The sequence below is a fragment of the Linepithema humile genome, chromosome 1 (genome assembly GCF_040581485.1).
Source record: "Linepithema humile isolate Giens D197 chromosome 1, Lhum_UNIL_v1.0, whole genome shotgun sequence".
Classification (NCBI taxonomy): domain Eukaryota; kingdom Metazoa; phylum Arthropoda; class Insecta; order Hymenoptera; family Formicidae; genus Linepithema; species Linepithema humile.
This window is the reverse complement of record NC_090128.1, coordinates 8,611,757-8,639,025: the sequence shown is the minus strand read 5'-3', so window position 1 is coordinate 8,639,025 and position 27,269 is coordinate 8,611,757. Positions and strand designations below refer to the sequence as shown.

Genomic DNA, 27,269 nt, shown 5'->3' with positions numbered 1-27,269 from the left:
TAGTACAAGAAATTCCGTATACTTTACTTTGAGAAAAACTTTTTACTTTCATTTTTTCTTGTTAACTAAATAAAGAGTAAAGTTGTGTTACTTAAATTTCACGAAAAATAAGAAAGAAGAACGACGATTAATCAATTTTGGCGTGAAAATGTTTTTTGTAGTTTTTGTAAAGGACACCCTTGACGTTATTTCATGTTGATTTATAAGCAGCTGCAATAAATTCATCTTCATTCGTTTCGGTACCTGAAACCTTGAGGCATGCTGAGAATGTTAGAAACTAGACCATTTTTGTCCCGTTCACGGTTAGTCGCAATATTCATTTATTTTGGGTCATTCTTTAGAAATTTTAGAAATTTATGTTCTCCCCTCGTCATCCTTGCATTACAAAAATTTGCGAAACCCAACAATGATTGCTTGACAAGCGTTACGGAAGGCAAACGGAAGCACTTTGTCAACTTTTTCACTTTTGTCTCCTATCCGTCTTATCGGGTCGTTCTATTTTTTATCAGGCGTCCAATCAACGCGCGACAACAGCACCCGAAGCTTTTCGGCCCGCGGCTGTGTTCGTAAATCTCTCAAGTAAGCCACCCGGTCGTCGGCAAATGTATTTTCCCGTGTTCCCGCGGATCCACAAGCCACGCTAGCCTAGCATGAGCTGCCGTGTCACAAATTACCGGCGCGCTGTTCCGCTGTCGGCGGTACGTAACAGCGCCTAGGCGCACGCCCATTTCTGGAATGGCCTATTTCTGCTTAATTTAGGACTCGCTGGAATGCCAATTAGGCGTACTGTTCCCCGCGTCGGCCCGTGACAAAGGTCGAAACGCTCGTAAAACAGGGCTTTGAATTTTGACAAATTTTCGTAACGTTGCGCTCGCAAGAACAAACGGTGGGTAACATGTGCGAATTTTCAAAAATTTCCAACAAACTAAATATGGATAAAGCTGTGACGAAACGAGCGTAACGAAGACGAAGCGCTTCAGTTTTTGAAACTCTTCGAGAAAAGTTTCGGGTACCGAAACGAATGGCCGAGATGAATTTACTGCAGCCGCTTGTAGATTCTACGCGGCGAGCAAGAACCGGCGCTGTCGTTAGCAGGCTGTAGCAGTAAAGCGGAGGCTTTGTTTTTCGGCTAATTTAGGGCCCATTAGCGCAACGATGTCGCCCTATTCCCTTCCTCGCTCTGCTCTTGTATCTCAAGATGACACAGGTAAAAATTCGCCAAGAAACTTGGAGCAAGAAATAGCGCGCGCCTCACAGACAACTTATTCTTTACGCTCATTTTCACCGACTGTTAATTTCGGTCAGCGGGATGTGATAGTACGCGCAACTTTTTCTTTTCGTGAGAACACGAATCGCCAAGATGGCAGATTCTCGTTAATTACGAAGTCATCATCTAATCTCGAGCAGCGCGACCTAGATCTCGGTGCACGATATGGGAACCGGAGCCACAGGCTGTCGGAAACACGGTTAGGTATTAATTAAAGTGACAGCCCTTCTCGTCGCGTCTTCGAGCGCTCCATTTTCGGGTAATTTAGAATACGCTCAAGAGCAACACTCCCGTCCTCTCGTCGGCGGCTGCGATCTCGTAATAGAAAATTATATAATTGCGTCGCAAAAACTCATATAATTCATTACATAAATGCAGTGTACTATATTATATTCGGAATTGTTCTCTTTATTAATTATTTTGCTGGTGGCATATTTATTTTCCAATATTTATCGTATCGGATATTCATTTTATTTATTTTTAGAAGGAAATTTATATAATCATTCCTATTGCGATCACAGATTACATTTCTGACAGGGTAATTTATCCTTGAAATAAATTGGCAAATAACATCGTTCGACGTAACGATGCCGTTATTTCCGCGCGGCTAATTAAGAAGCGAGTAGATCTCGAAGAGATAAGGGACTTTAGAAAGTTTTCGAATACCGATAGCTGCTACTGCGAACGCCTCAATCATCGACTATGGTATTCGCGACGTAACGTACTCCCCGTAAACCGTGAAGCTCCCCTTGGTGCGGCTCACCGCCTCATAGATCATCGGCCGGTACGAAGAAACGGAGCAACTACGGCGCTGTCGGAAGCACGCCGGTAGCTGCTAAAGCTTCCTCGTCCTTCGCTCGCTGCCCCATTTTTAGCTAATTTAGGAGCTATCGGTAACGCTCTCTCTTCGCGCTCTCGCATCCTTCGACCTCGTCCTTACTCTACTGCTCGTCCCTTTTTCTTTCCTCGGCTCGTAAGAACTCGGGATAGCCTCTCGAACCCCTGAAATACGGTTACTACCTGAACGCGAGCCCGAGCTTTGAACACGGTACGACGTCCCAGCGCGAATGAAACTGGCGTTTTATTACGAAAAACCAACCACCGACGGCCGACGGCGGCCTCGTCGAGACTTTCACGACTTATCTCGTCGTGCGATATCGCGCTCGTGTGTTACGTAAGGAGTAAACGGCCGAGAGTAAGAGTTTTACTTACTTCCAGAAGACGACGGACACGATCGCGGCCATCAGCAAAAGGACCACCGCGCAGGTGATGATCAGGGCAGTGCTTTGCAGCGATGGGTTTGTATGATAAGAGGCGTCGATCATCTGGAAAGAGAAAAAATCTACCGTTAGAGTGGTGTATTAAAATAACTTACGTATGTCTACACATATCACTATTTTCTTAAGATAATCAAATTATTATAATTTCGTTGCGATAAAACAGTTTTATTAACTATGCATAACATTTGCAGTATCTGCCGTTAAAACAAAATAATAACTCCATACAGCAGAATCACGGGAACAGTTCGTACGTCGAGTTCTTACAATTCTAATCTATTCGACGTCGCCGTCGTACTCCGGTAATTCGCTGAATTAACTCGCAAACTAATCGCTTATTCCGTGTTTACCGAGCGGATTTCGACACCCCGCCAGCTTTAAAGAGGAAACCGATTCAGCGGCGACCGGTAATAAGATCGCGGGTATAAATTTCCTTATTTTCTCGCGCGGAAGAGTGTTGCGAAACACACTATGAGCGTTTCTCACGGCGGTGTTGTTACGCGATATCGTTATATTATTAGGCTGCGGACGAGATAATACCGGAAGACGCGAATTAATGTGGAAACGTTTATTCCGACGGACTGAGTCGAGACAGCACACAGCTTTGTGCTTTCATCGCCGCCATGAAGACGTGCTTTTACTCCAAACGTGAAGAGGAATTCGAGTGTTAATCGCCGTCTATACGGGTAGCAAATCGCACATCTTCGCTTTTATCCCCAAGTTATTCTAGCGTGTGTATTGTATATTTATCGTTGTGGCTTTATTTCTGACATTTAATGCTTAAAGCGTTGAAACTAATGTAAATCCAAGCCACGTTTATAAGCAAAGTGAATTAACGCGGTAGTTTTAATGAAGAAGAAGTTACTTGTTAGTTACTTTTGTAGAGCCACAGTCTTGGATATTACAGTAATTCGCTCGACTTACGGCTTTACAATGCGAGTTAACGCAATTTTATGGTGCAGGACGAAGAAAACTTAATAGTTCGATAGAAACTTAAGGAAGCAATTTAATGAAGCTCCTATCAAGAATTCAAAAATTAATTTACCAAACTTTTATAAGGGATTAATAATTTAAAAATTCATTCCTCGCTATCTCATAAGAAGACTTCCGTTCCGGCTAAGATACAGCGCCCTACAGATTCGCCTATAATCTCGCTCGAGGTAGCTATGAAGAGGGTCGCGGAAGGTCGACCGAGCCGCGAATCGATCCCTCATATCGATAACGGCGAGAAATACCTCCGACCCTCATTTATGTCTACGGCAAAGGATCAGAGGGGTGCAAGAAGGAAGGTGCAAAGGTGGGTGAATTTCGCGGCCGAAATTCCTCATTTCTCGAACTGGATATATATTCGACATTGGCGGCAATGGCGGCGGTGGCGGAATGCCGGAAATTCGTATCGGAATCTCCATCCCCTTTCGCCATTGTGGCGGGATTCTTCATAAGAGGCACGTAGGTGCGCCGGAAAGTGCCCGGGCACACGTGCTCGGTATGACGAAGCCCGGGAAAAGGAGCCCGACTCTTCGGCGCGTTACGTGGGCCGCTTGCAAAAAAGAGAAAGTGATTTTCACGAAGGAGGGATGGCAGTCCCGGGGCTGGCAGGTACTTCCGATCAGCCCGATCGAATCCACCGCCGCTTCCATTGTCGGCTTTTCCGACATATCGATCGAGAGGCATTGTGAGAGCGAGAGACTCATTTACCTGGCGACGCTCTGAAAGCGGCACTGTCGACGGTTACGCGAGGAGTTGGCTAAATACGCAAGTATTGATAAGTCTGTTTCTCTCCTGAAAGAGGGACGCGGCGCAAGGTGGAATTCGGTGGATATTAAGCCACGCACGACACGGAACGTCATCAAAGAAGACGATATTTACGAAGGACGTGAAACTTTCCGTGTCGCAAGGGAGGATCTTGTCCCTCATACCATTTTCTTCGCTCGACTGGAAATTTCACGTAGTTTATGAAACTCATTCGTAAGATACAAATCGGGCAGAGTTCACTGAGATGATGAACACGTACGCAATTTGGGGTTGAATGATGAATGAACGAACTTGAGTAATGATCGTGATGAAAGAGCGCTTAATTATTTCTCTATAGGCAGTGGAAGTCGTGCAAAGTTAGATCCTTCGTAATTTGGCCAAGTTGCGCTACAGTTGTGATAAATTTACGATATTTTTTTTTGCAAAGAGTTGGATCGTTAGTTAATTAAAAATTGATAAGAGAGTCTAAATTAATGAGTACTTAATAAGATAAATCAATAGAGGGGGAGTTTCTAAATATATTCTCATTAAAAATTTCTGTAATGTAAAAAGTGAATAAAATTACAATTAATTTTGTATATTTCCCTCATCAATCATATAATTGTCCCATCTATTATTCGTGTAAATTTACTGAATTCTTTTCCTAATTCGCTTTTTTTTTAATATGCATAAAGAAACAATTTAGAAATATTTTTCGCGTTTAATAATTTAAATGTCGCAATAGTCGGATGAGCAGTGCGTTTTCAATCATCGTCAACCGATATATTTACCGGGTGTAAAGGTTTAATACACCCCCGACGAGCGTGTCTCGTGAAAAGTGCGATGAGGAATACACGAGCGATGAGATACATTGTACGGCGTGCTATTTGGCGGCGAGCCAAGGAAAGCAGCATTTATCAAAGCTTTCGCGAGCACGTATGTAATACACGCTGCATCCACATCTGCACGATTGTAGAAGCGCGAATGTGTTAGTGCCTCTTTGCCTCCGCCACGCTCCTCTCCCATCGTCCCGTTTTTCATCTCTCTTTCTCTTTCTTTCATTGGAAATTTAAATTTTAATTAAAATTTGAGTTGACATTAGAATTTGCCCGCATATGCAATGCGCACTTTGCGCTCGTTTAAAATTTTTTTCGTCATACTGCTTTTTTTTTGTATTTCGTATTTCTAATTTTAAATTTCAAAATTTTAATAAACGAAAAATGTTAACTATAGTTTTGGACAGTAAAACTATTTTAATAAATAATTATATTTCCCAATTTAACTTAATCAATTTTTCGCATATTTTTCTCTACTTTTCAAAGAGAAGATTGTTTGCTTTTGTTCTCCTTATAATGCAGCATGCATCTATTCATTTATCTGTCTATCGATCCACCTATCTGTCTGTCTGTCTACTCATCTCTTCCTTTTTTCACTTGCCCTTTCTCTCCCTTTCTCTTTCACCCTTGCATCATTCGAAAGCAGCTCGCCCTCTTGTGATCCGCTGCGTCCTCCGCTCGTGTGGCGGCTCATCGCTCATCATTACCAAGATATTAATGGCGCCGGCTAATGGATTCAGCTGAGAGACCAACGTCAGTAAGAGAATCTCTCTCTCTTTCTCTCTTTCTCTCTCTCTCTCCTCTCCTCTTTAAGTGATTGCTTCTCTTCATCTTTCGTTTCCGCGTTTTTATTTTTCGCAGTAGAATTCGAAAAATAAACGCCGATAGCACGGAATGACGTATCATCCTTCATCAAGAAGACAATAGGCTCAAGAAAAGACGAGAAGGAAACAAAAGAATAATTCGGTTCTCGAATTATTAAAAGTTGGGGGCAGGATTGCTACGCGTGAAGTAATGCGATGAAAAACTTATCGAATATTATCCTGTTGTTGCGAAAAGAGAGAGAGAGAGAGAGAGAGAGAGAGAGAGAGAGGGGATTGCACTACGTCAGTGACGCATAATGCGGTTGCACGTAAAGCTGCATGCGGTTCACCATGACCGTATCGCCCGCGGTGGAATATTCGGAAATGAACAGTAATCTGGATATACTTTTGCTAAATTGCGTAATTGGCAAGACTAAATAAAAGCAATAATGATCGAACAATTTCTCAGAGACTTATTTTCGCATATGTAACATCGCGATTTTTCGCTCGTCTCGGTAAATATCTTTCGAGTAGATTTTCTTGTAGATTAAAATTAGTTATTTTTAACGTAACGTTAATTTGTCGTAAAAAATAAAATATGAAAGAAAGAGAGCGATAGAGGCTTAGTCCTTAAGTCTTGAATTTTTGAATTGAAGGATTTGTCGTTGGATTTTCTATGCTGCGAGCGCAGTTTCGCTCGCGGACATGAAAGAGCCGCACCGTCGGCGGTATAGGCGGTGCATACGAGCTTCCGGCTTCATGCGGTGGAACATCGGGCGAATCGAAGCCGGGGTAACCCAACGCCAGATCCAATTAATGGGTTCCTCGTGGAAAGCCGCCGCGAGCGCACGCGTAGCGCAATGAACGTAACAACGATCGTAATCGAACGGAACTGCATCGTAAGGGAGGGCGAAAGTTCCCTGATTGCGGAAACGGATAGCGGTGTCGGGGAAGGGATACATAGGGACCGCGACAGTGAGCTTGCTTGGTAGTTCTACACAGAGGATCTAATTACTAGTTTCTTTTCAGACGAGAGATTTAGCGAATTCAGAATCGGCTTTCACTTTACAACATCTACGTTATAAATGTCATGGAACTATTTTTCGCGTCGATTTTCTCGTCAGTGCTGTAGTAAAAAGTAATTTTATTTATTTATGATATAAAAAATATTGTGAATATTCTTCGCAAGAAAAATTTGATATTACACAATAATGATATTCGCTAAAAGCGATAAAATAGATGCGTTAAAAAAATCAGGCAGATTTTTATTTTTTCTTTCTTTCTTTTCGTATCTCGCGGAGGTAAGTTCAACGGGGGCGCCTCATGTGTCATTTATTCATAAAATATATGCGGTGTCACGTGTATATTTCTGCCGGTGTACTATCAGACCGAGTTGAGAGATAACGTTCTCCGATCGGGCAACGATATATCAATTAAACGGAGCCTGTTCGTCGTTGCACGCACACCAGCTCGCACCGATGGCGTGGGATCGATCGATCCTCGTTCGAGGATTCTCTCCGTTGTCGTGCACGAGAGCGGGGAAGCGATAACATCGCGGGATTGTTTATGGATCGGTGAGCAGCTACTGTTCTTCGGCGCCGCCGGTCGCCTATCGCGCTCCGGCCAGCTAGGCGATGTGTGCATTATTGGATAGACGTCATCTGCTCTCGTTGAAATTGCCCGTCGTGAAATAAACAAAACAAAAAAAAAACCCCGTTCCTGACGGTTCGTTCGTCGTGCGAATCGCCGATGCGTAATTCGCAGTGAGCTCACAGAAATGTAAAAATGTCTCTGCAGCGAAAAACGTGACGTTAACTTGTCGATTAATTTTCAGCTTCTTGCATCTTTAATTTTATTGGAAAAAAACTACGAATCTATCGTTGAAACGTTTAAGTAATAAAAACTTTATTTGAAAGTATAGTTAAATGTTAATTAAGTCGTTTAATAAATATATTTCTTTGTGCAGTATTATCAAACAAAAATAACATTATTCGTAAGATTACGAGCACTGTTTTGTTATCCGAGAATCCAAGACCAGTAAAGATTATCTCGAATTTTCGGACAACGTTCTCCAGAGACTTGTACACACAATCGTTGTCCTAATCGACTCTCCTGCCGAGTGGATGCAGCGTATGAATGCGCGTCGCAGCGATATCTGAGGGCCGATCTTATTGGACCAAAGGTGCTTGGCTCGCGTTACCGATGAGTTTCGGACCCCCCCGATTCTCGCGTGCCATTGTAAAGGTATCGTCCAAGTATCTTGATTTGGCGACGCTCGGATTAATTAGCGTACGATCGTTAACGAAGCTCGGCCATGCGTGGAAAAAGGGAGTGATATGACGGTGGAAGAGAAAGAGAGAGAGAGAGAGAGAGAGAGAGAGACCAGAGGGTTGGACAAACCCGTGGAACGGGAGAAAAAGGAGACTCCCTTCGGTCCAACTGGATGCAATCGATATCGCGTAATGCGATCTCGCGGCCTGAGTGCAGGGAAACGTGTATACATATTACGTTACCAGGGGTAGGTATGTTTCGAGACGTGTGTGCGTGCATATACGATACAATACATGTCGTGTCACGAATACTTTGTAGGGTGCCGGGATGCTGTATATTATTATGCTTTTGTTTCACTCCTCACGATGTTTGTTACAAAATGGCGAAATGTATTTGAAAGAATATCGATGATTATTCCGTTAGAAATGGGCGAAGAAAGAGAGCGACGGAATAAAAGTTATAAGCCATTTTTGGAAAATGAAATTTCAGCCGTGAACGGCTCGGCGATGAATTGTTTATATGGAATATTCAAGTTTAAGAAAAATTAAAAATTAAACCGGCTTAAAACAAGGAGGAACACAATTTATTCAGCATTGAAGCGAAATTTTTTAACTATCCTTTAAACGTCAAATGCTCAACTGAAAACCAAAAATAAATAAACGCACTCAGCATGTTGCGCGAATTAAAGGATTAAAAGACAAAAATAGAAAGACGCGAGCGGAGAGAAAAATAAACTGGGGAATAATATGACTTTAAATCTGCACTCCGTTATTGCTGATCTCATATTCCTATATTTTCACTTAATAACGAAACAGTAGTCATTGTTCCTATTAAACAATAATTCTAATACAATAATAACGTTCAACAATATCATCCGCTATAACTTTATAATAACCGTAATACATTATTGATTCAGATATTCACCCCATGTTTAATTGCAAACGACCCCCGTGGAGTTCATACGCGCGTGGGCGTATTCGCATGTGACGCACGAAACGCAAACGAGCGTACACGCGAGACGTTAAATTCAGTGGCATTAGCATAAACCGCGAGGGGTGAGAGGGGGGGGGGGAGGGCAACAATAGCGGAAGATGAGACTACGAGACAGATAGAAATGCATAGGGAAAAGGGCGGCGGAATGTCGGGTGGCTGAATCGAAAATCATTTCGTTGATTTAACTCTCTCCGTCCCTTTCCCTCTCACTCTCGTTACGCTGCAATTCTTCTCGATCGTATTCTTTGTCTTCCGTCTTTTCTCTGGTCATTTTTTGTTGGTATTTTACTGCCATTATCGCGCCTCACATATTGATAATGTAAATGTTTAACCATGTATTACGCTGTAAATAATATTATATATTACATTGTAATACTCTGTGTATGACTGTACATTGTGTTGTAAATAATATAGTATTTAAGTTACATAGTTAATAGTACAGTATTTAAATTATTTTTAAATTTAAATTCTTGAATGTGATTGGTTAAAATACCTTTTCGCAAAAAATCTTTGAATTTCAGTGCTAGAATGTCGAAATATAAAAAATATAAATTTTATTCGACATTGTTCTCCTTGTATGTGTCTTTCTCCTTTATCCGTCGATCCGCGATTTCATCGTAACTAGTTCAGTACGGTTCAGGACACGCTAATTATGCATTTGTTCAGGAATTTGCATGCGTTACTCCGATGGGAGGATGGAAGAGAATTCACGTACCTACGTTGTATGTAACGATTCATTACGAGCACTGGCCGTTCGCGCAATCAGTGATTCAATCCCGTGGAATCATCGATCGATATATATACGCGTATCTTAGCAACACAATATTTCATTGATCATAATGGATACATTTTGATGTTCGCGTTTTGATTTCGATTCTTCCTTTTTTTTATTCAAGAAATTTTCTTTCAGATATTTTGAAGATCAAATCGGTTTAAATATTTTATTATTATAATTATAGAATAATAAACAAGGAAACTTGGAATTCGTCAAAAAAATTATTATCAACGCACTAGATCTGATAAAACTTGTAGATAATAATTCGTTCGTAAAAATAAAAAGTAACTTATAGAATTTTTTTCCAGAGTAAAAGCATCCTTTGTTAAAACAAAGCACATGTTATTTCGTTCGTTAAACATTTTGCATCTAGTTAGAGAGAGAGAGAGAGAGAGAGAGAGAGAGAGAGAGAGAGAGAGAGAGAGAGAGAGAGAGAGAGAGAGAGAGAGAGAGAGAGAGAGAGAGAGAGAGAGAGAGAGAGAGAGAGAGAGAGAGAGAGAGAGAGAGAGAGAGAGAGAGAGAGAGAGAGAGAGAGAGAGAGAGAGAGAGAGAGAGAGAGAGAGAGAGAGAGAGAGAGAGAGAGAGAGAGAGAGAGAGAGAGAGAGAGAGAGAGAGAGAGAGAGAGAGAGAGAGAGAGAGAGAGAGAGAGAGAGAGAGAGAGAGAGAGAGAGAGAGAGAGAGAGAGAGAGAGAGAGAGAGAGAGAGAGAGAGAGAGAGAGAGAGAGAGAGAGAGAGAGAGAGAGAGAGAGAGAGAGAGAGAGAGAGAGAGAGAGAGAGAGAGAGAGAGAGAGAGAGAGAGAGAGAGAGAGAGAGAGAGAGAGAGAGAGAGAGAGAGAGAGAGAGAGAGAGAGAGAGAGAGAGAGAGAGAGAGAGAGAGAGAGAGAGAGAGAGAGAGAGAGAGAGAGAGAGAGAGAGAGAGAGAGAGAGAGAGAGAGAGAGAGAGAGAGAGAGAGAGAGAGAGAGAGAGAGAGAGAGAGAGAGAGAGAGAGAGAGAGAGAGAGAGAGAGAGAGAGAAAGTATTGCGTAAAAGCAAATTCAAAATTGTAACCAGCAGGCAACGTCGGTACGCATGTGGGACAAAATAGCGGCGTGTACTAAACGCGGTTTCAGGATCTCCGCGGAAGCGATATGTTTTCGCGGTATCGGAGCCTTTGAGAGGCCGGTTGTAAGCTCGGTTAAGCTCTGTTAAGCACATGCCGGTGTGCCGTAGTCGCGACAATTTCCATGCCGGACGTATCAACGGCGGTCGAGCATAACAGTGCTGCCTGGATGGCCGAATTTTGCCGATGGTGAACTAACGTGCTGGAACGCACGGTGGAGACCGACGGTAACCAATAAAACGGATACTGTGCGGCCGTGACGTTCCTTCACAACGCTGTTCGAAAACGAATTCATGTTCCCCGATGTATGATGTAATATACCCAAATGGAATCCACGACGTGAAACAAGAAATTCGCTGATATTACCAAAATAACTGGCGCGATAAATCTTTGATGTGAATACTAAAGTGTGTTTCCATTGAATGTGGTGACACGACTTCCATAATGATAATTTTTACACGGTGCTTCGTTGGATTATAAATTGCTTGAAAATAGAACGAGAGAACACATTGAAATTGTAGAAAGAAGAAAATTACATTTCTATTTTCAAACAAATCGCATTATCTCCTCGGGCGAACAAACTCTAATTACCCGGCTGCCAAGCTTTGCATTTAAGGAAATAAAATCTTAAAATATCCGAACAAAATAAATCTCTTTCTCAAGCAATCAGAGGAACACAAAAAACAGATAACGAGAAGGACTGCTCTCCTATCAACAACGTTCAGACTTCTCTGGAAAGCCGAGCTTCTCGGGAGCACTCTTCCGGAGAGAACCGTCTTAAAGCGCGCGTGCAACCTGATAAGCGAAGGATAAAATTAATTCGCCCGCGGAGCGAATCGAATCGCGCGTTGCAATCCCGGGGAAAAGCACCGGATGCCGTAGCGCGGCTCCGTTAAACGAATGATACAGATTTTTCCGCGTAAAAGCGAACCCGCGTTCCCCGTCCTCGGGTCTCGACAAACGAGATCGCGGATCCTCAAGTCGCTCCCGTAACTCGATCAATCGCGTCGCTTGCTTGCTCGCAACCGGTCGCTCTCGCTCGATCGGATCGATCGGATCGCTGGGATCGCCTCGAGAGGTTCGGAAAAGGAGCAAGGAGACGTCGGTGCGGTTGTGAACTCGACGTCGTCGGAGTCGCTTCTTTACGAAGAGCTACTTCGATCTCCGGAGAGAGTCTTGACGTTTTCATACATGAATTACTTTTTTCAAAGAGAAGTAAATATATAGAAGTTAAATGAATGGTTTTTGTGTAAAAGATTCGAATCACATCGGGTTGAAGATCGGTTTTGGGAATTCTCTAATGAGAATTCCCTCAGAGAAAAAGAGTCATTCGTTAATGTTATACTGCGCAGTGCGATATACATTTTGATGTCGATATTTCGTAATATCCTTCGTGTCCCCACTCGTAAATGAATAAACCCCATCGAGCCTTTATACTTAGGTCGAATTACCGACCCCAAGAGGACACATTTTCGCCGCAGAAGGTCTTTGACCCTCCGCAGCGTACTAAAGACAGATAAAAAAAAAAAAAGAGAAAGAGAAAAGGGAGGAACGGAGGCTATGAAGAGACGTGACGGATTCTATGACGAAATTGGCAGGGAAACGTGTTTGCTCGGGCACGTACGACGAATCAGTCATTTTTATGGAATGATGCTAGGGGATGAAAGTAGCAGGGAGGGTTGGACGCGGACAAAAGTGATAGCAGACAACCGGATGGCGCGAGATAGTGATTAGTCCCGAAAGTTCCCAAGCAACGAGATTTCTCCGATCAACGATGATGAGGAGACGAAGAAACTTTCCCCGGCAAGAAGGTGTGCGGTTTCTCCGGCGCGGTTTTCCCCTTAACGCGTCCCGGTGGGCCCGTCTAATTCATGCGTAAGTGGATAACTCGAGTTAGCTCTCGGTACTTAACGTGAATCATCGGCAACTTTCCCCGGTTACGATCGGCGGCGGCGGCGGCAGCGCTGGATAAGTTTCAGCTAAGATCGATCGTTGTCCCTTATCGCCGTCGTTGCGGACTTAAACGAGGATAAAATCGCCGTCGCGATAAGAACGTCGGACTGCTCTGACGCCTCGTGATACTTAAAGTAGATAATTAAGATAGCAAATGTGCTGTGAATACGTTTCAACTTTTTCTTTATATATTTCACAATTTTTGACATTATTTTATATAACCTAAAAGTTTGTATAATAATCCAGAAATATAGATATATTTTTTTTCATATGTTTCACATTTTACAAGAGCTTTCGAAATATGTAAAAAATCTTTGAATATTTAATTCGTATTTAGTTCTCTATCTTAAAGGATAAAATGTTGGGGACAAAAATGCATTCTTGCGTAAAACAATGAATGTGTAATAAACTGCCGTATAGAACGAGCAAGGACTTCCGCCGTGGCCTATTCCATTGCGATCCGTATTCCCATCGGACGGTAAATCCTACATCGTGTCGAAGCCCGACAGAATGGAGAATCCTTCCAATTTCTGACCGAACGTGTCGATTTCGGCGCGCGTTTTATTGCCGGAATCCGCCGTAGAATGAAAATCCGAAGGCAAGAGAAAAAAAGAAGGAGGAAAGGAGGTGATATCAAGCTGGTCTCGTCTGGATAGAGACTGTGAAAGATCCTCTCCCCTGGTTCATAAATTAATCCTCTAGTACCCTGAAATCCTGCAGACTCGCATAATTTCGACGTTACGAAAAAGTAATCTCTCGTGGTAAGCGATTAGAAGTTAATTATATGTTGAAGCATTGTTCTTTACTCACACTTTATTTCAAATAAGCACTTTCCAAGTTTATTTAAAATTAAATGCAAAATGATATTAATTCGCTAAAATTTTGTAATATTCGATATTAAATTTTTTTTAAATCAAGTTTTACTCTTCAAATTTTTATTAAGGAATAATTCACTTCGAAAGAGATTGTAAACAAATTTTCATTAAATTATTAAATTGTATCGAAACATCTGTCATTCTTCTCTTAGAGTATTCTTATTGTTAATATAAGGAGTCTTAAAAGGAACGGTGATAATTCCAAGACATCCTCTATTCTGTGTAACTTAGGAATGTCCTTAGAACCTCGAACTTCATGTCATGGGAGTGGCGCCTTAGCGATGTAGGGTTAAAGGCAGAGTATGGCGCATCCGAGAACGGGGGATCGCATCCCTCTTTGTCGGCCCTAATGATCCCTTTGGCGGCTTCTCGGATGTCGCGAGGATATGCCAAAGAGGATATTCGTGCGGAAGGAATCTGGGCGAGGACTCGCCTCAAAAAAGAAAAGGGGGAAGAGAATCCTTCGCCGCACACCGGTTGGAGAAACCGCCTTTTTCCTTATCTCGAATTACATTTATCGAGGGACGCCCACCGACGCCCACGCGCCTCGCTCGTGAAGGTTCGACGAAAAGTTCCTTATCCGCGATCCGTGGCGTCAGACGCGAATAACACGCTTAATTAATGCGGCATGATACGCACGAACGTGGGCGAACGAGGATGCATATTAGTCAGCCGAGGTGCTGCATTTACTCGCTCGCGGTTTAACTGCGCGCGAAACGATGGCGAGTAATGCACAGAGTAAACCTCCTAACAATATGGATATTGATGGCTTATTGTGTCGTTTTTCAATCGTGACAGTAAGAGCTTTTGACAAATTCCCCATTGAGAATTATTTCCGTTTGTCGCACTCGCTATAGAATTAAAAAAAAAAAAAAAAAACTATTGCAGCCAAAAATGTTTTCCTATTTTTATTATAAGCGAAAAATGGAATAAGCGAGATAGTTTAAAACGTTAAATTCTTGTCACATCGGCTAGAAACAATTCGTGGTATCTGAGGTTTTTCAGTATTTCTAACAATTATAAGCTCGAAATATAGAAGAATGCATTTTTTTATACCACCTTCTAATTTTCTATTGAAAGCGGCTTCTCGAATGTCAAACGTTAATACAATTCTATCTATTTTCGGGTTTTAAAATTCTTCAAAATCGATATTCACTTGAGACGAGACGAATCATCAATGGGATTTTACCCGAAAATTCAGTTTTATTTCGTTTATACGTAATGTCTACCATCTCACGGATTAAGGGGAGAATATCGCAGCACCGCGATTCTCTTTCTTCCTAATGATGCCTTTGACGGCCGCTCAGGTGTCACTGAAGTAAAGGGGTGGCATCTGTGAATCATTCCCCTTGAATTCCATGAAAGACTCCTTTCATGTCGCCGTTCTTCATAAAATGTAGGATATTTTAAAGTACCAAGATAAAAACTTTTAGAATCATTTTTTAGAGGACTTAAAAATTTCTAGGATTACGTTAGTCTTTTATACACATAATTAATATTTTACGAATATCATCTCTGATTTTCTATAAAAATAGGAGTATCAATATCCGAGATGTGATTTCGTCAGATCATTCCGTGCTATATATCGCGCGATGAGTAAGAAGGGATACCATTGGACCACCTACACGGGCAATTCGATCCTGGACGAGTCGACGCGATCGATTTACATTAACTTCGACGTCATGCAAATCATTCCACTCTGCATTCGCAATCACTAGACCGACGCGTCATTCGCTGCGATTTTAACGATATCCGGTCCCGTAAAAGCCGGGATAATCCTACGGGAAGACTTCTATGATGATTCATGCTTTTGCTTGGCATGAAATAACGTATCTTACTCCATTTCATCTTCCTTCTATTCATCTTTCTAAATTGCTTCACTATTTTTCTTGATTTTTATCTCGTCTTTAAAATTTTTTACTTATTCGTTTATTTCTTTCTCTGAGATAGTAAAAAAATAAAATGTCAGATATTCTTTAGATTTTGGAATACAAAATGTATACTCTGCTTTGTCTTATCTTTCCCTTCTACGTCTTTTTTTATTATCAATAGTGAATTTCGAAAATTTATCCGATACAGAACGAAGAACCCTTTGCCGAGGAAGGAAACCCACAGCGGTGTTTTCCGCTCTGCGAAAGAGGGGATCTCGCGGTTTCAGCTCTAATCCTCCGTGAACAATGTTACCGGCTTTAATGTTCGTTACGCGCAACACGTAATTTTCCAACGGCTAGCGCGACTCGGCGGGGCGGGCGGCACATTTGTCTTCGCCCGCCGAAACCTCGCACCTGAGAGCGCCGGGACTTAACGCGAGTTACGGCGCGATCGGTTATACGGACCACTAACCCATTGCCACGGAATGCCACGGCGTCGCTCTTAGTTGCGGATTCTGCGGCTTCCTTGAAGACTGCGAAAACAATTGGAGTGGAAAAGTAATGATTCTCGCGATTTTCGTACCGATTGCTGCGTTTGTCGTTGCAAACTAGGTGTCGTCCTCGCGTGAAAAACGCAAGATATATACGGCAGATAAACAGTTTTAATGAGCAAAGTCCCGACATCAATTTCTATTTTGCGAATTAAATTTTTCCGGACGGAGTTTTAAATATCAACTCCCATTTTGCAAATTAAATTATTAGACTAATTAAAAAGGAGCGGGTAAGCATACGACATACTTATGCACATGCATGGGCATGATGGATCGGGGACCGTAGTGCTCCGCAGAGAGCGTGCGAAAGCGTTTTATGGTTCACGCTCGTGTACCGAGTTGCGTTTTATGCTAAACACCGCGGAAGATATACTTTTACAACAAGAAATATTATCAGAGCGGGCGATATATAATTCCGCTTTCCCCTTTGGCCTCGCCGCGGCGGCGGAAAGAGGTCGGTTGCAGGTTGCAGCGTTAGAGAGATACATTTGTCTTCGCTCTCCGAAACGCACCTGGGAGTAGTGCTTACCGCTCGTTATCAGACTACGATTGGTTGCAATCCGGTAACCTAGTGAGGTGTATCAGTTGTTTGTTACAAATAAAATGTGCGCAGTCTGCAGTAGATATGTATTATATTATGTCAACAATATTCTCTACGCACACATGTATATCGGTCAAAACATGTATTTTCTTGCGGTTCTATTATTTAATAAAAATATGCTCAGGAAACTGTAATACAATAATTAATTAACGTATATTTTCCGCAGCTATTTAGCCAGAATAAATAGCTTTAAATTTCTTCATGTTTAATTTGTTTTTTTTTTTGCTTTACTTTATTTAGTTATAAATTGTATGTTAAAATATTTAAAATAAAATAAAATTTTTAATTTTCCAAATGGATCGGAATTATGCAGAGAGAAATTTTAGCAGTCGCTAAATGAATAAACATTACATGTATTATAACAATATTGCATGTCAATTATGTCTATTGAGAACGACTAAAACTCTGTCGATAGCGTAAAAATCGTACAATCTCATTAAACCGAAATTGCGCAATTATCGAGCCCGATTCTCATCGGAATTGAACGATGCCGGGATATAATTAATGATAAGGCTGACGTCAATGTCGACATAATGATATCATTTAATACGGTAATACGGCGCTCTCGCGAAAAATGTCGGGCGCGCCGGGATGCAAATTGATTTACGCGCACGATTCATTTATGCACCCGTAAATATTGCGCGAAGGCAAATTGGAAAATATTAAAGTCACCTAATTTCGTACGCGTGGTCCCGCGCGGCGTAACGAATTTTTTAAAATGAGAATTTCATTCCGTATTTATTTCTTTTACGCGAACGAATGCACGAGTGCCGCTTCAACGACCGACGCGAGATTCAATCTTTCGTGTCGTATTTCGTTGTGTCGCGCGCAAAAGCTTGGTGACACACTTTTCCCGCACAATTTTTTTTTAATTTCCTGCCTCGTCAGCTTTGTTTCGCGACGAAATCACGCCTTCGTCCTCCGTAATCATTCAATTTATCTGCGCGCCAAAAAAGCTGGGTCAAGAACGACTCTGTATATTACGTCCGGAATAAAAAATATAAATTCGTCAAAAGAGGGAAACCAAATATGAAATGCTTTCAAGAACAAAAATGTGTTGTAGCGTTTAAACATTCAGAAGCACAATATTAATATCAATGTTAGGAAAAAAAAAAAATACTCAAAACATTTCTCGTGAGAATTTTCAATTGAATTAATTATCGGTTTTTTTCAGTAAGCAATCGAATATTTAGAACTACAATATTTTTCAACGACAAAACGCACTATTCCGTCTCTCGAGCTCTCATTCTATCTGATATTATTTTAACCCGCTCTCTTTTCTATCATGTATTTAACAATTTACTGAAAGCCTCACCAGTCAACACCACTATCCGGCACTCGATACATCTCCCCGCGTAACTTTGCGAAAGACCGACCGAAGCGGAGGGGGGCGGGAAAAGGGATGAGTCGCTCGCGCTCGTTTCGCGCTGCGTGCTCGGCGAAGCACGACGTACCGGGGATTCGTTCCGTTTCGGGTATCAAAAACAATTCGCCACCCCAGGGAGCCCGCGCCGCCACGCGACCGGGAAGGGTTGACGGGAGCTTTTCCGTGCAACTTCCGCTGACGGGAGAACGGGCGGATTTTAGGCGGACTGCAATAGCGCGTACAAAGGGCGATCATTCTCTCGGACGAAACGGCATATTAAAACGCGCGTAGAACGTTGCTCTTTACATCATTAAATACACCCACGCACTCACTCCCCCCCCCCTCCTCCTCCCGCAGCACCGCCACGTCCGATTGTTGTCCTGTCCTGCAGGGGGTGCGAATCGTCCCTTCCGCGGTACGGCGTGTCCAGGCGGAAAGTATTGCGGCTTGCAATTGATTTTGGGAAATGACGAGAGGGACGAGAGCATTTCAGTTAATTATTATATCTGCTTGTCTATATATGTGTATATGTATGGGCCACTAATTTAATATTTATTAATGAGAATTCGGGAAAGATATACATGTGAATATTAAACACGAATCCTCATAATAAGATTATGCGTTAAATTTAATTGTGTAATTATCATTTTGGCATTAATCAAGTAAGCGCTGTCCCAAATTTGGCATTCTCACGGCATCCATCATTTGGAATCGCACGCTGTAATAATTAGGACCGTATAAAGGGTGTGTAAATAAATTTTTGATTAATTCGATAATCCGCCTGAGAATCGCACTCCGCACTCCACTTCGCGCTTACTCATTTATTGACAGCGCGCTGTTTGAACGGCGAAATATCTCTAAGGGATTAAGCGCGGAATATTTTCATTCGGTCAGACGGTAACGCGGCGTTCGATATTTTATTTGCCGTTTGACGTTAAACATTTAATCGCGGCGGCACAATATTGAAACGCGCGGTTGCAATACCAATAATGGTCCACTTTCGGCAAAATTTGGAATGTACACGCCGCGAGTTCTATCGCCGTGTTCATTCTCCGGGTACGCGTTCGAGCGTCGATATATATTTCGATCGCTGCGGCGATCGACGCGTCATTAGTTTCTAATCAAAGAAGTTTTTTTTTTTTTTTTGAAAACCAGATAACAAAATTTGATTGAATTAGATCGTGGTCAGTATATGCAGAAAATTAAAAAGCGCAATAACAATAACATATAAAATTTTTGCTCAATTTCATACGTATCGATTGAGCATCATACAATTTATATTCCACAATTTCCGAATAAATACAACGTAAAAATCGAATGTGACGGAGGATTAAACGCACAATTCCTGCAAGTTCGTCATCCCCTGCAGGCGACTCATAGCTCGCGGTAGTTTTATTGTGTCGGAGATGGGACGAGGAAAATGATTGAGTTCGATGTTCCGATGGCGGTCGGTGGTTTTCGATTGTTTCCGGGCGAAATTAAGAGGCTTACAACGACGAGCCCTCCGAATTGTCCTGCTCTGAAATCGCAGTGATTTTCGGGACAGCTCGAATCTCTGCAATAAATTTCTGCAATAAATTGCAAGACGGAAAAGCCCGAAACGATAAATTGTACATCGTAATAAAAGATTTATCGAGCGCATGTGTTATTTTGTTCATCGCGCCACTCGTTTTCCTCGCATTTGCATAGCGATGATTTTTCGTTACCGCTCGTAAAAATATTGGAATATGTATTCAAGCATGAAGTGTCATCGTTTAACATGATAGAAAAATAACAATATATTTAATAGAAGTTTGTTGCAGAATGTGTGCACATTTCAGTTGAAAATATTGCATAATTTTTAATAAACGAACCATACGCACGATATATTAAGATATATCTTGTTATTAAATTTTCTTGTTAAGATGCGTTGATAAATTTATACTTTTAATTTTGTTGGTGATAAAAACATATGGCATTTTCGCGTTGTTAAATATAGATAAATGTAAACTGCCATCAAAACGGAACTTTAATCACTTAGTATAAATATTTCGCCTCGTCTCTACGCTCTACTTCGCACGATCGTCGCTTTGCTTCAATCTCGCCGGAACACGCGAAATCCCGTCGTAAAATTTGCTTAGACACGACGACGCTTTATGATACTACCGCCAATGCGGAAAGCGAGAGAACGCATGCTTCCCGCGATCGAAATGCGAAGAGATGATGGCCGTAGAATGCACACGGGGATTTGGCAGCATCTATACATCTTCGTTATGTAGTTGGCGTTATTGGCGAAAACTTTCGAAGAAAGATATAGTTACTTAGAGAATAGAGATACCTCAAGAAATAAGATATAAATATCTTCATAAACAATTTAAAATTAATTATTCAAAACTATGCAGATAATTAAAATAACAACAGTGTAAAAGTATATCTAAACACAAATACAGTTGCTAAAAAGTGTCGCTACTAAACGTGAAAAAAATACAACTGTCTGGGCATTGCTCTCGAGAAGAGTAGACTTAAGAAGGGCGAGAGTGTCGAATAAACAAGCGAGCTATCGAAGAAGCTTTTGTTCTCTCAGAGTCTGAAGGATGAAAAAGGGTTCCTTCCCGATCATCGAACTAGGACTGCTTCTCGCCCTCGAGATTCACCGTCTCCTTTTTCTCCCGTTAATCCTTCAGTTCAGAAAAAAGGAATGCGGGGAGGTGGAAAAAGAATTCCTCTCGTCCTGTTGAATTCAATACCGGGATTATCTGTAATAAATAAGCCGCTACGTCGACGTTGCCCGGTTATGATCGGTGATCTCGGAGATTCCGAGAACGGAAGAGAAATCAATTTCGGCGATTCCGCTGTGTATCCGATTAAAGATTCGACGATGAAAGATTTCGCGCCGCGAAAGAATCTTTGTTTAGCTGTGATTTATTTTCGTTGTGGTTTCTTAATCTTGAAAATAGCACACCCGGGAGAGTTAAAAGTTCGCGAAACGAACGAATTATTAAGTTCGCAATATATCTATATTTATGTGTATTTTTGTGATTCTTTTTTTCGATATTAATCGCAATCATCTGCAATAAATTATGGAATTTAAGTTATTAAATAGAATAAATTCAATATTACGTTATGCGAAACGATTCGCAAAGAGCGATATTGATTTTTTTGCCAATTAATAAAGCCTGACACAATTGATTTTCTCTTGTGTAATTATAATTAGGGAAACGAACATTTGTCGTACAACGCATCACCGTCGTCATCATCCGTTCGTTCACGTGGGACACGGATTCGGCGAAAGCTCTTCAGAGACAGTCTGTGTCGGCCGTGAAAGCGCCGGGTGTAATCTCGTGAACGCGGAACGTCGCCGACAAGCGCGGGAATCGCGTCGTTCCTGAATAATTTAGCGCTCTCAAGCCGCCGTTCTCATAGTAATATCGGCGGTTTGCGTGGGCGGGCGATGTGGAAGTTCAAGCAGCGGGATCGGGCACGCTCAGGTCGGAGACTATCGCGCGCACGGATATGTTTAGGCAGAGCATTCCACGGATCTCTCTCTTTGCCGGCTCACCCCGACGCCGTTTTCCCCGACTTCCTCGCCCTCGCGACTGCAGTCGTTACTCGAGAGTTTGCGTCGAGAGTTACGCCGCGTTTATCTCTCGAGAGATATACTCGCGCGGAAAACAATCCTGACGTTCCGCCTCCCAATTCGTCGGGCCGAATGTAAGCTAAAAAATGTACAAGTCTCTGTATACGTGTCTTGCCTCGCTTTCATTGAAATTTTCGTTTCTGAACGGACAGATATTTATGTAGATTTTATACGAATGTATACTTTCAAACTGAATTACGCAGTCACCTAAAGTTGTACGACACGACATAATTTTTACTCGCAAGAAAAATTACACAGCAATTAAATTTGCACCGCTAAAAGATAGAAAAATTGCCGATAAATAAAAGTTTCTAATTTCACCTCGAGAACATCTTCGAATTTATTTCCATCTTTACGAACCTTCAATCAATATGTAAGTGGGCTTTCCTTCCGAGAGTCAGTCGACGCCGAAATTCACCCGGCATCCGGGAACCGCCTCGAATTGGCAATTCTCGTTTCCGGCGCGCTCTCGCCTCGTTTTACCGCAAAACTCCCCACGAGAATTAGATATTACACCAATAGGGGGAGATAAGGGGAGAAAAAAAGGAGGAAACCGGAGATCCACGCGTGCTACCGGCTGGAAAATTAAGACGAATGCGCCCGTCCGTTCTCCTTTGTCCCCGTCGTTGCCGATATTGTTTCACGCCTCCGTGGAGGCAGCCCTCGACGGCGGCCAATCAAGAGATGTATCTCTCGCGTCATGCCGCGGGATACGAACCTGTCACTGAATATCGAATTCTGTCAATGTCCCCCCGGCGTGATGCGCACGAGGATATGCATGCTTTCCTATTTGCGGGAGCACCCTACGCACGCCACGTGCCGTCTTCTGGGAAATACAAGGGAAATTTAACCCTTTGAGTACCCTTTGAAGTCTTTCTCTTCGTGCATTGTAATAAACTTAATGATTTTACAATGTATCCGCGAAACTAACCCCAACTGCGGCTCGTCCCTTTTTCTCGCAAACGTGCAGCGAAATTCGACTCCTTAATTCTTTTTGAAACTTTCGTCGGATAATTCAAACTAAATAATTGCTGCAGTATTTTTTACTTTCTGTAACTGTTTTATAATCCTTTAATGTTCGCCACTTCGAAAGTGCGACAAGCAGATTAGATACCGTTAATTCACATCCGCTCTCGGATTCTCTCGGAGGATTAACAATGATAGAGTGCAGCGTCGTTAAAGTTTGTGGAAGTGTTCATTAGGAGTTAATGATGTCATTAAACGTCGTGGAACGCCGGGACGCGTTAACGGCGTCTTGCGAGCAAAGCCGAACGCGGAGCGTAAAATTTGGTTGCGCGAGCGTAATCGAAGATTCACGCGCGTTTGAATTATGCGACGTAATTGGACGCTACACAGACAAATTATTCACATTTATATAAGATGATTTATGATGAATCCGGTTACTTTAGAAATTGATCGCTCGATCAAAGCAACTTGGATAAGGCAAGTATCGCAAATTTTTGCTAAGTTTTGTTAATATCGCTTATTAAAAGCCAACGATGTAGACGTTTATTATGCTACTTTTTTGCATAAATCTATTTTGCCCGTAGCGTATCTGAAATGCTAATTAATGGGGATTTTTGCGCGAATGCGCTTTTAAAAATATGCGCTTTTAAAAATATCGACGCGGGGGCATTAGAAGCGCGATGCATCATTAATTACGGCGCGGTTAATTAAGTATTCCGCGGGGGCGGAAGAGTCGAAAGTATCCGTCGCGACGCGGAGGGTGGCTCTTCCTCGACGACCTTCGGCTCTCGCCCGTATTCCCTTGGCAAAACGACCTTGCATGCAACGAACCTTGAATGCTAATTAATGGCTTTCCGATAATGTCCCACGGAGTTTGCCACGGAAGGGGGTTTTATATAATTCACGGAGGATCGACGACGATCGTTCGATCTTCGTCCCGAAGTTCGAAGTGATTTGTTCTTATTGCCGGCGAACTGCTCCGGTATCGTCAGACATTAGACTTTCTCTTTTACGGGATGATTGTTGCAAATTGTAGCCGTTGTTTTCGGCCAAACTTGGGTGTTTATCTTCCACCAGGTAAACAAAGTAATTACCAAAGCTATCTTGCAGAGTCGCAAGATTTCTTTACTCATGGAAGGATCTCAAGAATTTGTAAACGAGATTTATTATCGCGTTTTGTCGACCATGGTGCTCTCGATTCATTTAGTAATGTTTTGCAAAATAACTTTTCTTATTATATTGTCTATTTGGAAATTATAATTAATTAGTAATAATTGAATATTTAAAGAATAATTAATTGAGAAAATTTGCCAACAAACTACGGGATGTATAAAGTATTAGAAAAGGTGTTTCGGAAGCTACGCAGGCTTGAAATAGTTGGAAACTTTGTCCCTGACATTCTTCAGCGAAGAATCTTAAAGAAAGTGCGCGACTTTAGGGACACTCTGAATACCGGAAAGTTTACGAACGCCACGGAAATACGGGATTAATGAGTCGGGTGACTAGTTTACTTTGTCGTGGTTCTAATGAACCGCAGCTTCCTGATTTTGAAATCGTAAGCTTTTCCACACCCGATCCACGATTCCCGATTCCCTCCCCCGAGTGACGATTAACGGATCTCGGAACGAGAACAAGGGGAGATACCCCAAAGAGAGAAATAGAGAGAGAGAGAAAGAGAGAGAGGAGAATTGTCGTCGCGAGGATGACGTTTGCGGTTTGCGACAACCTCGTTACTATCGAGTCTCGCCCCTGATTATTCCGGATGCGCGTAAACATCGAGCCTGACTGGTCGTCCCCAGTCGCCTCAACCCCTTTCGTGGGAGAGAAACCATAAACTCCCATAAACATCCTCTCCACGATGGTGAGAATAGCGTTCTCACGTTCTCTTGCAAAGCTCTGTCGAGATGAAATAGCGTACCGGTATCAGCGATGATGACGTGATATTTATCAACATTTTTGTAGAAATATACGAGGAAAGAACAAAAGTGTGCGGTGAAATTATGTTACAAGATATTTGAACGAAGAAGGAAATTGTAAGGCAATATTATGCGTGTCGTAATATGTTAACTTTGTAATTCAATGTTAAAATTATTCGTAGAAATAAAATAATTGTGCAATATTAATCCCCGTACAAATTATTTTAATAATTAAACGTTCTTAGCGCTCGTAATGGCAGTACGGCGAAGGTAAACGCGGTTCATTCATACATATGAATAATTGAGCGCAATTAACTCATGTTATGGCTGTAATGAAACATAGCCGGGATGTTTAACTGACCGAATGTAATTTAATTCGCTATAGAATTAATTTCGATAGCTCTCGCCGGCGAGCGCGCGCGACGGTCGGCGTAATAATATTTTGCGGGACGGCTTTAACTTCCGTCATCGCGAACGAGATCGCTGTAAAACTCAAGAGCCAACTTTAATCGCCATCGGAGACGTGCTTCGCGAAAATCGAGTTAGCGCGCCACGTTACTTTGTTAGTTTGCAATTAGCTCGAGTTTGACTTTCCTCCGGAAGTGACGCGGAATCGTAAACTAGAACGCACATCCAAACCTCATTTGCAAAATATAAAGTGCAAGAGTACAACAATTATAGTATTCGTTACTTGAGATCACTCGAGGATCATTTGAGTCTTCAAAATCCAAGAATTATATATATATAATTAAAATAATTATCATAAATAAAATATATATATATATATATATTACAAACAAGAACGAAATTGTTTTGAAATACAGCATAATGTACAGCATATATTGATATTAAAATCATTCGGTAAGTAACTCTATTTAATATCACAATAAATATTATTTTATTCTTATAAAATTACATATAATCTTTCTATTATTATTTGTAATATCGATCAAGGAATTACCGAAGCTGTATTTTATGCAAGAAGATAGAAACCAAACTAAAGATACAAAAGCGGAATATGTTCGGTCAATTTTACAAGTCCATTAGATCAACAATATTGCTTATGCTTACGTCGACAGAGGAACGCCACAAAGAGGCGAAGGAGAGACTTCCATTCGAGCTCGTTTGCCGCCATTGTCGACGGGTCGCGAAAGAGAAGCCGGGTCACGGCTTTGCGCGGCTGAGCTTTCGACGACGACACGGGCGAGAGAGCTCGCGGCAAGGTCGTGAAAGTTTTCACGCGCTTGTTTCCACGGAAGCCTGCTGTGTAAACAGCCTGACACGGGGGCGATGTCAGGATCCGCTTCCCAGCGTCTGGCTTCTGTGTTGCACGACTCCCCATCGTCGTTCTCTAGAGTCTAATTATAATCAGATGACAGACCCGGCAACGCTTATTCGAGGAACGATGACACGAAAAGTGCGCCCTGGCGTGCCGTCGTTGCAGAAGTGCGTTACAGTTTTGATTCCCAACTTCTTTTTCTTTTATTCTGATATTCTTGGTTTTTGATATTTAACAGCGTTCTGTTTATTTTTAAAATTGTTGTAAAATATATACGTATTGTAATTCGTATATATTTTATAACCCTATAATTTCATTACAATTGTTTGCAAAAAGAATTACTTAATAATAATGCTCGTACAAGTTACTTTAATAATTGAATATGCTGACACTGGCAAATCGTGCAAACGCGCGGTTTATTCATGCATATAAATAATATGCATATAAAAAAATTAATATTGCATTATTAAAAAGAATTAATACTGCATCAATATGTTATGCTTTTCGAGTTTTTTAATCTGTGAATTTTTTAAAATATTAACTTTCGCATCCTGTAGCCCAATATTTCCAAATATTCGAAATACGAAAGATTATTCAAAACATTCTCACGTCTTCGAATTTACCGATCAGCGACTCCATCGCATTCGTTCGTGTCTAAATTCGGACGCGCGTAAATTTTATCAGATAGAATTTGGCGTAAAGTTGCACTCACTGGTGAAAAGGCGTCTCATTACGTGGGAAAGAAGCCGCAAAAGGATTTTAGCATCCTAATAAAATCCGTGATCCGAGATAACTTACGCGGATAGAGCGCGCTAGAGCAAGCATATAATAACGGTGTTAACGCGCGGCTAGATAAGTATATCAACGACGGGCCGTGGAAAATCTTGCTTTCTCTCTGCTTCGTCCCTTAGCGGGAGTACGAAAGGAGCGTAAAAGCGCTAAGAAACGCCAGATCCTCTGATTTACGTTAAGAGATAACCATTGTGACGTTTGAATAGAGCATCGAACATACCTACGGAATATTGCACCGACTGTATCGGTTTTTCAGTCATCGCTGGAAAACTTTCACTCGCATCATAGTGGTTACTCTGCAGTAATTACGTGTGTCTACATGCTTATTAAACCTTTCACAACATTAAGAGGCTCATGCAAATTGTCTAACATATTGCTACATGTAGAATTATTTGCAAACAGTCTTCGCGAATTCGAATGCATCTGA

The 27,269-nt window shown here is 41.8% G+C and overlaps 1 protein-coding gene across 13 annotated transcripts in view; it reads right to left on the bottom strand.

Annotated features, from left to right (window-relative positions):
- pxb overlaps positions 1-27,269 on the bottom strand; it is a 525,449-nt gene that overhangs the window by 46,605 nt on the left and 451,575 nt on the right. For all 13 annotated transcript variants that reach the window (XM_067347452.1, XM_067347451.1, XM_067347455.1 and 10 more), the window contains one exon: positions 2,480-2,592. In XM_067347452.1, the coding sequence (XP_067203553.1) occupies positions 2,480-2,592 (113 nt within the window). The remainder of the gene's footprint in view (positions 1-2,479; positions 2,593-27,269) is intronic.